General features: G+C 42.3%; 1 protein-coding gene across 7 annotated transcripts in view; it reads left to right on the forward strand.

Annotated features, from left to right (window-relative positions):
* Window positions 1-13,350, forward strand: part of dlgap2a (discs, large homolog-associated protein 2a) — a 274,067-nt gene that overhangs the window by 3,739 nt on the left and 256,978 nt on the right. For 5 of the 7 annotated variants that reach the window (XM_083544539.1, XM_083544538.1, XM_083544542.1 and 2 more), the window contains exons 2-3: window positions 9,985-10,039; window positions 11,522-11,569. In XM_083544539.1, coding sequence (XP_083400665.1) covers window positions 9,985-10,039; window positions 11,522-11,569 — 103 coding nt within the window. Of the gene's footprint in view, window positions 1-5,823; window positions 6,398-9,984; window positions 10,040-11,521; window positions 11,570-13,350 lie in introns of all 7 variants that reach the window. The other 2 variants (XM_083544532.1, XM_083544541.1) reach the window with 1 other exon arrangement.

Raw genomic sequence — 13,350 nt, forward strand, 5'->3', positions numbered from 1 at the left:
ATAAACTTAAAATTAGGAGAATAAAATGGAAAATATGAGAATGAAGTCGAAATTAGGAAAATGAAATCGGAATTACGAGAATAAAGTGAAAATACTGTCACTGCAACTTAATGTTTTTTTTTTTTTTTTTTGAGAATTAAAGAAATGTTTAATTAAATTCAACTAAATGTAAAAATTTTAATAAAGAAATGTTTTTAAAATCCGCTTGTTAAAACACCTGAAACCTAAAATCTCGTCTCTAAATGTATAAATGCGATAATGATTTGGGACGCAGCCGGTAACGACTGTACACTAAATGAGGATGCACTTAGTGAATCTTTTCACTTCTACAAAATACCTGTGTCTAATACTTATTGTAGTAACACAACACACACACACACACACACACACACACACACACACACACACACACACTCACACACACACACACACACACACACACACACACACACACACACACACACACACACACAAAACCTTTCTCAATGTGATTTTCAAGCCTGATTTGGGCAGCAGTTGTGTGTTAAATAAAGCTTTCTGTTTGAGTTGGATAAACTATAAGGTTTTGTGTGTGTGTGTGTGTGTGTGTGTGTGTGTGTGTGTGTGTGTGTGTGTGTGTGTGTGTGTGTGTGTGTGCGTGCGTGCGTGCGATATAAAGGATAGAAGAAGAAACAGTAAGTAAAGGAGAACGGGTTCTAATGAGAATGCTGAGAGGTGCAGAGAAGAAAATTGAATAGATGGATATATGGATTAATAAATGCATGGATGGATGGATAGATGAGTGAATTAGTGGTTAGGCAGATGTATGAAAATACAATTGATTGGTGGATGCATGGATGGATGGATGGATGGATAAATGACTGTATGGATAGAGAGATTGACAGATGAAAAAACAGATGGATCTCTGAATATTTGTATGTATGTAAGATAATTACATTCTCTGAATGTTGCCTCTGTTACATCATGTTTGAATTCCTCCATCCATCCATCCATCCATCCATCCATCCATCCATCCATCCATCCATCCATCCATCCATCCATCCATCAATGATTCAATGAGTCTATCCATTTCATAAATGTATGAACCCATCCATCCATCAATCTATTCATACCTATATTATTTCATCCGTCCGTTCGTCCGTCTGTCTGTCCGTCTGTCCGTCCGTCCATCCATCCATCCATCCATCTATTCTTTCATCCATTCTTTCATCAATGGTTCAATGAGTCCATCCAATTCATAAATGTATGAATCCATCCATGCATCTATCCATTCATACATATATTGTTTTATCCATCCATCCATCCATCCATCCATCCATCCATCCATCCATTTATCCACCAAGCTATCAGTTTATCTAGAATGCACAACGATAAAGATGTATTACAGAAACAGGTTAAGAGCTCTCATCAGTGTGATCAGCTTCTGTGTGAACATCTACCTGTTCACTCTGTAAAAAACACACCCCACCAATTCCACACTATATTTATTAAGCATTTATAAAGTCTTATTATATCTTTGAAAGGATCCATCAGAGGGTGACTGGTCTTTAAAGATAAAAAACTAACAGAGATATTTATAGTTGCTGGAGATGTCATGTATATGGTTTCATTTGCTATTCTAATAACCTCCACTCTTCTGGGTAGATGTACAGTGAGGAAAATAAGTATTTGAACACCCTGCTATTTTGCAAGTTCTCCCACTTAGAAATCATGGAGGGGTCTGAAATTGTCATCGTAGGTGCATGTCCACTGTGAGAGACATAATCTAAAAAAAAAAATCCAGAAATCACAATGTATGATTTTTTAACTATTTATTTGTATGATGCAGCTGCAAATAAGTATTTGAACACCTGAGAAAGTCAATGTTAATATTTGGTACAGGAGCCTTTGTTTGCAATTACAGAGGTCAAACGTTTCCTGTAGTTTTTCACCAGGTTTGCACACACTGCAGGAGGGATTTTGGCCCACTCCTCCACACAGATCTTCTCTAGATCAGTCAGGTTTCTGGCCTGTCGCTGAGAAACACGGAGTTTGAGCTCCCTCCAAAGATTCTCTATTGGGTTTAGGTCTGGAGACTGGCTAGGCCACGCCAGAAACTTGATATGCTTCTTACAGAGCCACTCCTTGGTTATCCTGGCTGTGTGCTTCGGGTCATTGTCATGTTGGAAGACCCAGCCTCAAACCCATCTTCAATGCTCTAACTGAGGGAAGGAGGTTGTTCCCCAAAATCTCGCAATACATGGCACTGGTCATCCTCTCCTAAATACAGTGCAGTCGCCCTGTCCCATGTGCAGAAAAACATCCCCAAAGCATGATGCTACCACCCCCATGCTTCACAGTAGGGATGGTGTTCATGGGATGGTACTCATCATTCTTCTTCCTCCAAACACGTTTAGTGGAATTATGACCCAAAAGTTCTATTTTGGTCTCATCTGACCACATGACTTTCTCCCATGACTCCTCTGGATCATCCAAATGGTCATTGGCAAACTTAAGACGTGCCTGGACATGTGCTGGTTTAAGCAGGGGAACCTTCCGTGCCATGCATGATTTCAAACCATGACGTCTTAGTGTATTACCAACAGTAACCTTGGAAACGGTGGTCCCAGCTCTTTTCAGGTCATTGACCAGCTCCTCCCGTGTAGTTCTGGGTTGATTTCTCACCTTCCTTAGGATCATTGAGACCCCACGAGGTGAGATCTTGCATGGAGCCCCAGTCCGAGGGGGATTGACAGTCATGTTTAGCTTCTTCCATTTTCTAATGATTGCTCCAACAGTGGACCTTTTTTCACCAAGCTGCTTGGCAATTTCCCCGTAGCCCTTTCCAGCCTTGTGGAGGTGTACAATTTTGTCTCTAGTGTCTTTGGACAGCTCTTTGGTCTTGGCCATGTTAGTAGTTGGATTCTTACTGATTGTATGGGGTGGACAGGTGTCTTTATGCAGCTAACGACCTCAAACAGGTGCATGTAATTTAGGATAATAAATGTAGTGGAGGTGGACATTTTAAAGGCAGACTAACAGGTCTTTGAGGGTCAGAATTCTAGCTGATAGACAGGTGTTCAAATACTTATTTGCAGCTGTATCATACAAATAAATAGTTAAAAATCATATATTGTGATTTCTGGATTTTTTTTTTTAGATTATGTCTCTCACAGTGGACATGCACCTACGATGACAATTTCAGACCCCTCCATGATTTCTAAGTGGGAGAACTTGCAAAATAGCAGGGTGTTCAAATACTTATTTTCCTCACTGTATATGTCAGTGTTCACCTTCATCATGTGCTAATAGGGTTGGAGCTCTATAGCAGGAGCTCCCCAAGTGAAGGCAAAATGTCATGCTATCCCTTTAATACGTGTTTTATAATATAAAGCACCTTTAACTGTAATCTGAAAGTAGTTTGAGAATGTTCTCTTGGCTACTAATCTAAAACAGGGTCTTGTCTTTGTACATATGTTCTTTTCTTTTGTGTGTCATTGTGGTCATTTAAGTGAGAACAACTGCACAGGTATTAGAGTTAATCAACTCATTGCATTCATTATACATTAGGTTCCCTCAATAGAGAGGAAATTGAGCAATCATGTAAAATATATTAGTCTGGATTAATAATCTGAAGAAAAAATTATGATCTCGTAACTAGATGCCCACCCCTGCTTTAGTTGTTTTTTATATATATATATAATACAGTGGAACCCGGTTATGTCGATGTCCTAGGGGGTCGCCAAAAAGCATCGAGATAACCGATGATCAATATGGGGCAGTATATTAACGTGCTTGAAATTTCTTTATGTACATGATGTGCGTTAATAAATGAGAATGTGCATGCACGTGTTTTTGGAGGGTTTTTACATAACAGCGTTGCCGCGATTTGTATGATGAAGTCATGCTATAAAAATACATACAGTACATGTTTATCTGTCAGGAATCCACCTGCCATGCTCCCTTCAGCCCCCTTCGCCGTGGCAGGTGCTTTCTCGGCCGCTTTCTCTGAAGCTCCCGGCTTCAATCGCGCACATATGGTGCTCGTATAGCATCATCACCAGCTCCTATTTAAACTTCCACACTCTTTTCCGCCACTTTTGCGAGTTCTTCTGCGGCTGCACCGTGCCGATCGACATAACTGACGTTAAATGGCGAATTTTCCCCCCCTTGTGCTCGAGATATTAGGGTTCGCTTAGACAAAGCGAGAATTCGGCGGTTCCACTTCAAAAACGTCGATATATAGGGTTGTCGAGTTAACCGAGGTCGAGATAAGTGGGTTCCACTGTATATATATATATATATATATATATATATATATATATATTCAATATGTTTTTGTTAACAAATTCATTAAACCTTAGTGTCATAATCCTGTGATTTGCAGCTGCACTACTGTCTGAAACCTAATCACATCTTCTGGCCAATCAGAATTGAGAATTGGCGTGTTCGTTAAAAAAAAAAAACTAAAAAAAGGAAAGAAAGAAAGATGCTTTGTAGTTGTAGTAGGACTGTAACAGGAGTGATGATCTTCACCCTGTCTGACTTCAGGGTAGATTGTTTCACCGCATTGTTTCGGCTCATTTAATCTGTCCGGCGTTCTCGGACTAGCAGTCACTCTTTAATTTAGTGATCTCTCGCAGCGGGAGTGTGTGGCATGAGTGAAGAGGAGCTCTTCAGCTTCATTAAACCTTTCATCCAAATGGAACAAAGCTTAAACGGCCTTTCCTGCATGAAACATTTTAAAATAAAATATATATATAAAACGCCTAAATCTAATCAAGTCTGTAATGAAGAGGAAAAGCTACACAATACGCACATAAGTATTGGGACACCTGACCTTCCCGGCCTTATTTTATGGGATGATGGATGATTTTTTATTCCCTTCTCATTAACTAGGAGACCCAAACTTTCCCTCACCTCACCTCACCTACATCACTACCTGACTTGATTAACACCATTGTAGCTGGACACTAGAACATCTTGGTAGAGTGGATCTCATTAAAACAGAAGGACGTCTATATATAGGATGAGCTCCATGAACATCTGCTTTACATGGAAGATATCCTGCTATAGCGCTCAACCCCATTGAGCCAGGGTAAGACTTGGAGAACATCAGTGGGGAACCAAACATGACATATATGACAACAAACCGGTCTGACTCAATAGCAATGATAAGACAGAATGAATAAAAACACAGCAGTCTCTTTCCAGTCTCCTAAACCCTGCACATTGGGCAGTCGAGGTTCTCGAAATGTTTTTTTAATCACACTACATTGTGTCACATTGAAGCAGCTCGTATTTCATTACTGGATGGTTTAAAAAAATTCTCTTGTAGTATGACTGACAGTCTAATATACGAAAGCTCTATTTCACTGCACATGAGATGCCTGGAGATCACCTCGCTTGAGACACGCTGTTCCGAATCGGTGCACTCACATCATAAATATGGATTCAACATGTCCTTCATCCATACTTCTTTCATGTCTATTTGAGCAGGCGGCGAACACGAGCACTGTTCCCGCAGTTCCAGAATGCTCCATGCATTCACTTCAACCGGGGGTCAATTGCTTATAGAGTAACCCCGTGTTAGTGTGTCTGACCTTTGGACCGAGTTACTGATTCGCAGTGCCCCACGGAGATAGAGGCTTTGGGTTCTAGATGCTTCTTTCGGCCATCGCGCAAATTGTTTGTGTTTTTCCGCGCTGCCGTTTGGACAGGTAGAGTTTGGAAGCGCCCTTGCGTGAAATTACTCTGTGGTCTGTCTCAATTCCTCGCTAACTCATTCTCTTTTTCTTTTTTTTTTTTTTTCTCGTTCTCTGTCCACCGGGGATCAGACTGCAGGTTTTTCATGCTTCCGCATCCGTATTAGCATTCTAAGGCCGTCCTGAAAGTTCTGCCGGACGAGACAGCTTGAGAGGGTTTTTTTTTTTTTTGGCTTCTTGAGAAGCTCCAGCCTCCAAACTGCAGCTCGAAGATTGATTCTGCTAATGTTGCTTTCGTTCAGCTGCAATTTGTGTCGCCTGGATGAAAAGTGATTTAATGGCAAATTGGAAATAACTACATTAACACTGATGATCTCTTCATTATGGCACCTGTTGGTGGGTGAATTTATTTATTAGGCAGCAGGTGAACATTTTCTCTTCAAAGTTGATGTCAGAAGCAGGAAAAACGGGCGTATGGATTTGAGCGAGGTTGAAAAATTGTGACGTCTAGACGACTGGGTCGGAACGTCTCCAAAACTGCAGCTCTTGTGGGATGTTCCTGGTCTGCAGTGGTCAGTATCTATCCAAAGTGCTCATAGGGAGGAACAGTGGTGAACCGGCGACAGGGTCGTGGGGGACGAGGCTCGTTGATGGACGTGGGGAGCGAAAGCTGGTCCGTGTGGTCCAATCCAACAGACGAGCTACAATATTAGGCAGGTGGTTATAATGTTATGGCTGATGTGTATTAATATAAATATACAATATGGAATATGTATATAGTATATACAACTGTACAACATTATTCACGTTGTATATACAGATAATATGTAGATACAAGGATAATAGTAAGTAACAATATACTTTAAATACACTAAATACAGTTATATACACTATTATATATTATATGCTAATAAATACATTTAAAACCTAAAGAAAGTAAAGAAAGAGGCAGATGTAGAGGACGGGGGTATGGAGAAGGATGATCTGCTGTGGGGACCCCAATGGGAGCAGCCGAAAGAAGAAGAAATACTGAAGCCCGGCTGTGTTTTCTCTCAGTCCTCACAAAATCGTTCATTTTCCAATTTAGTAAAATTCCTCAGATGTTGTAATCTCTTCTTCTTGATTGACAAAAGCAGCATTCATTGCTTTGAAGTGTCACAAAGCTTTCCACAATCCTTGCTCGGAGCGACTGGGTGAAGTTGCTGAGCTGTGGGTTACAGCTGCTTTCAAAATTTTTTCCCCATGAAACCAGAAAGCTTTAGGTGCAGAGAGATGAAATAAAAATAAAATCAAGTTTTCTATATTTTATTTGGGTAGCACTTTTAACAATGGACATTGTCCCAAAGCAAGTTAGTGCCTATAAGTTTATCCTAAATGAGCAAGCCAGTGGCAAAAGTGGCAAAAAATAACTTCTTGAGATGATGTAATAATATAAACCTTGAGAGGAACCAGACTCAGAAAGGAACCCATCCTCACGGAATGTCATTCATTTCCAATTACATGGACAAGTTTTAGAAATACTTATCACATCATGATTAGAAGTTGACCGATTAATCATTTTTGCCAATAGTTGGAACTATCACACATCGGCAAAAATCCATATTGATAGTTTTTCCGGGTAGTGTCTGATGCTGGAGCGGCTGGGAAAGTCCACTGTCGTTACGAGAGCGGCCTCTAGAGGCAAATCCCTGACACCACGTGTTGTTTGATTTTAAGTGTGAGACTCCGTGCTGCATGTAGAGCGCTATATTACACAGTAATCCCGGTGTATCGCGGTGGTTACGTTCCAAAACCGCCCGCGATAAACACAAACCGCGATAAACGGACGCCACCCCAAAAATGCTATTTTATGTATACGGTACTGTACTGTATTAACATTTTACGTAATTTTATGATTAACAATTATGTTATTCATACATTTCATTATTACAACATAAAACTATAAAAACAATTCCCTAGTTTTTAGGTCTATCATGACCAATTCTGGGATAAACGGTAGCTGCGACATTCGAACTGCGGTAAAGCACGGGATTACAGTATATACAATTTATATAATTATATTTATTAATTTAAGTAACATAATTTATACACTCACACACACATATATACAGTCAATCTCCTGGAGGCGTGGTGTGGGCGGAGCTAAAGAATCGCAAGCATTGTGTAGCGATTGTCTGCAGCTGTGGCATCGCTATACATAATACAGCTTCAAACATTTTATAGTCTGAACTACGGCTAACAATCAGATCCAGACATAAATATTTGATCTGGAATTGTGTGTTAATTTTATAGACGTTTATTCTGGCTGAACATGAGCCTCCTATGGTCCAAACCTCCCCACCCTTGCTGCTGTAAAGAACGCTGCTGCATTGTCTTGTCTGTCTCTAATTTTGTGCTATAGCTCATTTAGGAGGTACAGCAGATGTTTTGTACATTGCATATTTTTTTTTTAGGGGAACAAGCAAATCTGTGCTTAGCAGAGCGTCATAAATGGCTTTCTATCCACCGGAGTCTTCACTGCCGGGTGTTAATGCGAAATTATACAAGCTGGAGTGAATAAGAAACACACACACACACACACACACACACACACACACACACACACTGAACCCTTATCTCTTAGCTTTTCTTTCCCTAATGTTCTTTTCTCTTATCATTCTTGTCTCCTGACTCAGCCTGAGCCTGAGCCAGCTCTCGACTCTGTGCAAACACTCATGATTGCCTTTGGCTGAGTGATCAGTGTGACACACACTGTATGGTTTCAGGGTGTGTTTCTGCGCAGGTTTAATACGGATCTGCTTTAACAGTGTCAACAATTCATGCTATGTATAATACATTAAAGGAGGGACACCAGTCTTTTCAGTAGGTACAAAGGCCACACCCACTTCACAATATCTTACAGATACAGTGGCCACACCCCCTTCACTATAACTTACAGATACAGATGCCACACCCCCTTCACAATAACTTACAGATACAGTGGCCACACCCCCTTCACTATAACTTACAGATACAGATGCCACACCCCCTTCACTATAACGTACAGATACAATGGCCACACCCCCTTCACTATAACTTACAGATACAGATGCCACACCCCCTTCACTATAACTTACAGCTACAGATGCCACACCCCCTTCACTATAACTTACAGATACAATGGCCACACCCCCTTCACTATAACTTACAGATACAGATGCCACACCCCCTTCAATATAACTTATAAACACGGAGCCTCACCCTCTTTACTATAACCTACAGATACAGATGCCACACCCCTTCACTATAACTTACAGTTACAGAAACCACACACCCTTGACTATAACTTACAGATACAGAGGCCACACCCCCTTCACTATAACTTACAGTTTCAAAAGCCACACCCCCTTGAATATAACTCACAGATACAAAGGCCATCCTCTTTACTATAACTTACAGATACAAATGCCACACCCCTTCACTATAACCTACAGTTACAGAAGCCACACCCCCTTGACTATAACTTACAGATACAGACGCCACACCCCCTTGACTATAACTTACAGATACAGAGGCCACACCTCTTCACTATAACTTACAGATACAGATGGCACACCCAATTTACTAAAACTTATAGACATGGAGCCACACCCCCTTCACTATCATTTACAGATACAGATGCCACACCCCATTCACTGAAACTTATAAACACGGAGCCACACCCCCTTTACCATAACGTACAGATGCAGAGGCCACACCTCTTTCACCATGACACATTTTAAGAGGTCACATCTTACAGCTCCCATAGCGAGACAGAAAGGTACACAAGGCCAAGTCTTCTTCACCTCCTTCACTGTGACTGACAGACACAGAAGCCACGCCCCCTACCTGTTTCCTGATAGTGTAGATGTACTGTATTAGTAATATTCATTTTCTGGTTGCTCTTTGGTTCATTTCTCTCCACATGAAGGCAGTTTCACTATCAAAATCCTCACCCACGCAGTAAGCATTTTACACACACACACACACACACACACACACACACACACACACACACACACACACACACACACACAGATGCACAGTTTGGAAAAAAATACCTGGCAGAGATTTAATGCGCTGTGAAAAACCTGCTCTCTAATTGGTGGTCATTTACAGTGCATTCATGCTCTCTCTCTCTCTCTCTCTCTCTCTCTCTCTCTCTCTCTCTCTCTCTCTCTCTCTCTCTCTCTCTCTCTCTCTCTCTCTCTCTTTCTTTCTCTCTTGTTGTTTCTCTCTCTGTCTGCTTTTGACATCTCCGTTGTTCTTTTTTCCACAACAGGTGCTACCGAGTATACTGCAGAAGCATTGCTGTATCTTTCCAGATAGGAAGTCAGGTAAACACAGATGCCTGTCACTCGCACACACACACACACACACACACACACACACACACACACACACACACACACACACACACACTCACACACTCACACACACACACACACACACACACTCACACACACACACACACACACACACACACACACACACACACACACACACACACACACACACACTCACACACACACACACACACACACACACACACACACACACACACACACAGGAACACCACTGACAGTCTGACACTGTGACGGTGTGCAGGTGACAGCTCCAGAGCTTTCAGAGGGATGGAGACTACGATTTTCACTCGGATGATTGACGGCACACAAACGCGGTTAAACAGGAAACGGGATATAAAGAAGTCACTGAGATCAAAACCTCCTTGAAATCCATCTCTTTTTTGCATAAAAAAATAGAAAGAAATTATAGAGAATAAAATCAGGGGGAAAAAAATCCCTGCTTCTGGTTCTCCACGATACAATACACCTGATCATAAGATTAATATTTGCTTCTTTTTGAAAATCCCCTTCCACATTGAGACCCTGTTATAATGAACTCCACTCTTCTGGGAAGATGTTCCACTAGATTTTGTGGAGATTTGTGAGAGATTCTTTCATCCACACATGAGGTAAGGAGACCTGGAATGCAGTCAGTGTTCACATTCATCCAACAATGTGTCCAGTAGTGCTTTATAGCAGAAGATCTTCCACTCCAAACTCTTCAACTTTATTGTCATGCTGGAGTTTGAGTAAAGGAGAATGTTCATGGCACAGCATCCAAAATCCTCCTTATACAAATGTGCAAAGAAGCACATGTGGCAGGAAAAGTCTGATGAAGCCTGGGGGTGACTGTGGTGAAGGAAAAACTCTCTTAGATGTTATGAGGAAGAAACGTTGAGAGGAACCAGACTCAAAAGGGGAACCTCATCCTCATCTGGGTGACATCAATAGTGTGATTATAGTCTTTAAACAATACAGAACACTGGAGAGTGAGAACTAACATGAGCACTGGTTCTCTCATATGTTCTCTCATACAGTCAGTTCACGTTGTGGAACTAATAAAATAGCTCAACATCTGAGATCATCATAGATCCAACACCAGCTTCTCCATGCCAGAGCCTTTAAACACTCAAAGAGGTCCAGAATCCAAACTCCACATGAGGTGGGATTCAAATGGCGCTGGTACGTCTCTAGATGGTTCGAGATGTTTGCAGGCATCTATTTCTTTAAAGGTCCATAATCTTCATGAGGTGGGACATAACTGGAGCTGGATCAACCTCAGGATGCCTTCGCTAATACACATAGCAAAACATCTCGGTGTGATTATTCACCAATCAGATTGGTGATCAGAACTAATAGTTGTTAGACTGTTCTGAGATCAGCAGGACTGCAGTAAGTCACCTGGACAGACAGCAGCTGACTGACTGCTGTGTGAACTGTGTGATTATCACCTGCTTGTTGATGTTGTTTCAGGTCTGAAGCGGTGGCTGATGAGGCTGAAGAGCAGAGAGATTTATTCAGGTACCTACTCACACTTTCCCTACTCTACCCCTTTTTTCCTTTTCCACCTTTCCCCTTCTCCCCTACTTTTCCTGCTCCACCCTTCCCCTTCTCCACCCTCCTTTTCTGCTCCACCCTTCCTCTTCTTCACCCTCCTTTTCTGCTCCACCCTTCCCCTTCACCACCCTCCTTTTCTGTTCCACCCTTCCCCTTCTCCACTACCTTTTCTGCTCCACCCTTCCCCTTCTCAAATACCTTTTCTGCTCCACCCTTCCCCTTCCTTACTACCTTTTCTGCTTTTCCCTTCACCTTCTCCACTACCTTTTCTGCTCCACCCTTCCCCTTCTCCACTACATTTTCTGCTTTACCCTTCCCCTTCTCCACTACATTTTCTGCTCCACCCTTCCCCTTCACCACCCTCCTTTTCTGCTCCACCCTTCCCCTTCTCCACCCTCCTTTTCTGCTCCACCCGTCTCCTTTACCATCTTCCTTTTCTGCTCAACCCTTCCCCCTCTCCACCCTCCTTTTCTGCTCCACCCTTCCCCTTCTCCACCCTCCTTTTCTGCTCCACCCTACTCCTTTTCCACCCTCCTTTTCTGCTCCACCCTACTCCTTTTCCACCCTCCTTTTCTGCTCCACCTTTCCCCCTCTTCACCCTCCTTTTCTGCTCCACCTTTCCCCCTCCTCACCCTCCTTTTCTGCTCCACCCTTCCCCTTCTCCACCCTTCTTTTCTGCTCCACCCTTCCCTTTCTCCACTACCTTTTCTGCTTCACCCTTCCCCTTCTTCACTACATTTTCTGCTCCACCCTTCCCCTTCTCCACCCTCCTTTTCTGCTCCACCCTTTCCCTTGTCCACCATCCTATTCTGCTCCACCTTTCCCCCTCTTCACCTTCCTTTTCTGCTCCCCCCTTCTCCTTCACCATCCTCCTTTTCTGCTCCACCCTTCCCCTTCTCCACCCTCCTTTTCTGCTTCACCCTCCCCCTTCTCCACCCTCCTTTTCTGCTTCACCTTCCCCCCTCTTCACCCTACTTTTCTGCTCCACCCTTCTCCTTCTCCACCCTCCTTTTCTGCTCAACCCTCCCATTATCCACCCCTATTTTCTGCTTTAATATTCTTTCCCTTCTCCATCTTTCTTTCCTGCTCCACCCGCCCCCTTCTCCACCCTCCTTTTCTGCTCCACCCTTCCCCTTCTCCACCCTCCTTTTCTGCTCCTACCTTCCCCCTTTCTACCCTTCTTTTCTGCTCCTCCCTTGCATTTCTCCACCCATATTTCCTGCTTCACCTTTCCTCTTGTCCACCCTTATTTCCTGCTCCACCTTTCCATTTTCCATTCTTTTTTCCTGATTAATTTTTTTTGCCTTCTTCACCCCGTTTCCTGCTTTACCCCCCGTTCTACACCCTCCTTTCTTGCACCACCCTCCTTTCCTTCTCAACCATTCCATTTCTCCACCCTCTTTTCCTTCTCCAACCTCCTTTCTTTCTCCACCCTTCCCCTTTGCTTCTTTTACTTTTATTGTGACGTATTTAGCTTTTTTAGACTTTTTCTTTCTTTGTTTGTTTTTTTACTATATTTAATAACATTTTATAACTTATATAATTTTTTTAAATTGTTATTCAGTTAAACTGTGAAGCAACACCGTCTTTTTCTTGCTGAAAGACAGAAATGTGTGTCTCAGCTGTTTCACAATATCGGTGAGAAGTGAAATCTGCTCCAGCTGTGCAGTCCCGAGGTTTCTTCGTTAATACACGTTTGCCTAATGCATGGAGAAATCCACACACGTGCGCGTCTTTATCTCCTT

Source organism: Silurus aristotelis, assembly GCF_946808225.1.
Source record: "Silurus aristotelis genome assembly, chromosome: 6".
Classification (NCBI taxonomy): Eukaryota; Metazoa; Chordata; class Actinopteri; order Siluriformes; family Siluridae; genus Silurus; species Silurus aristotelis.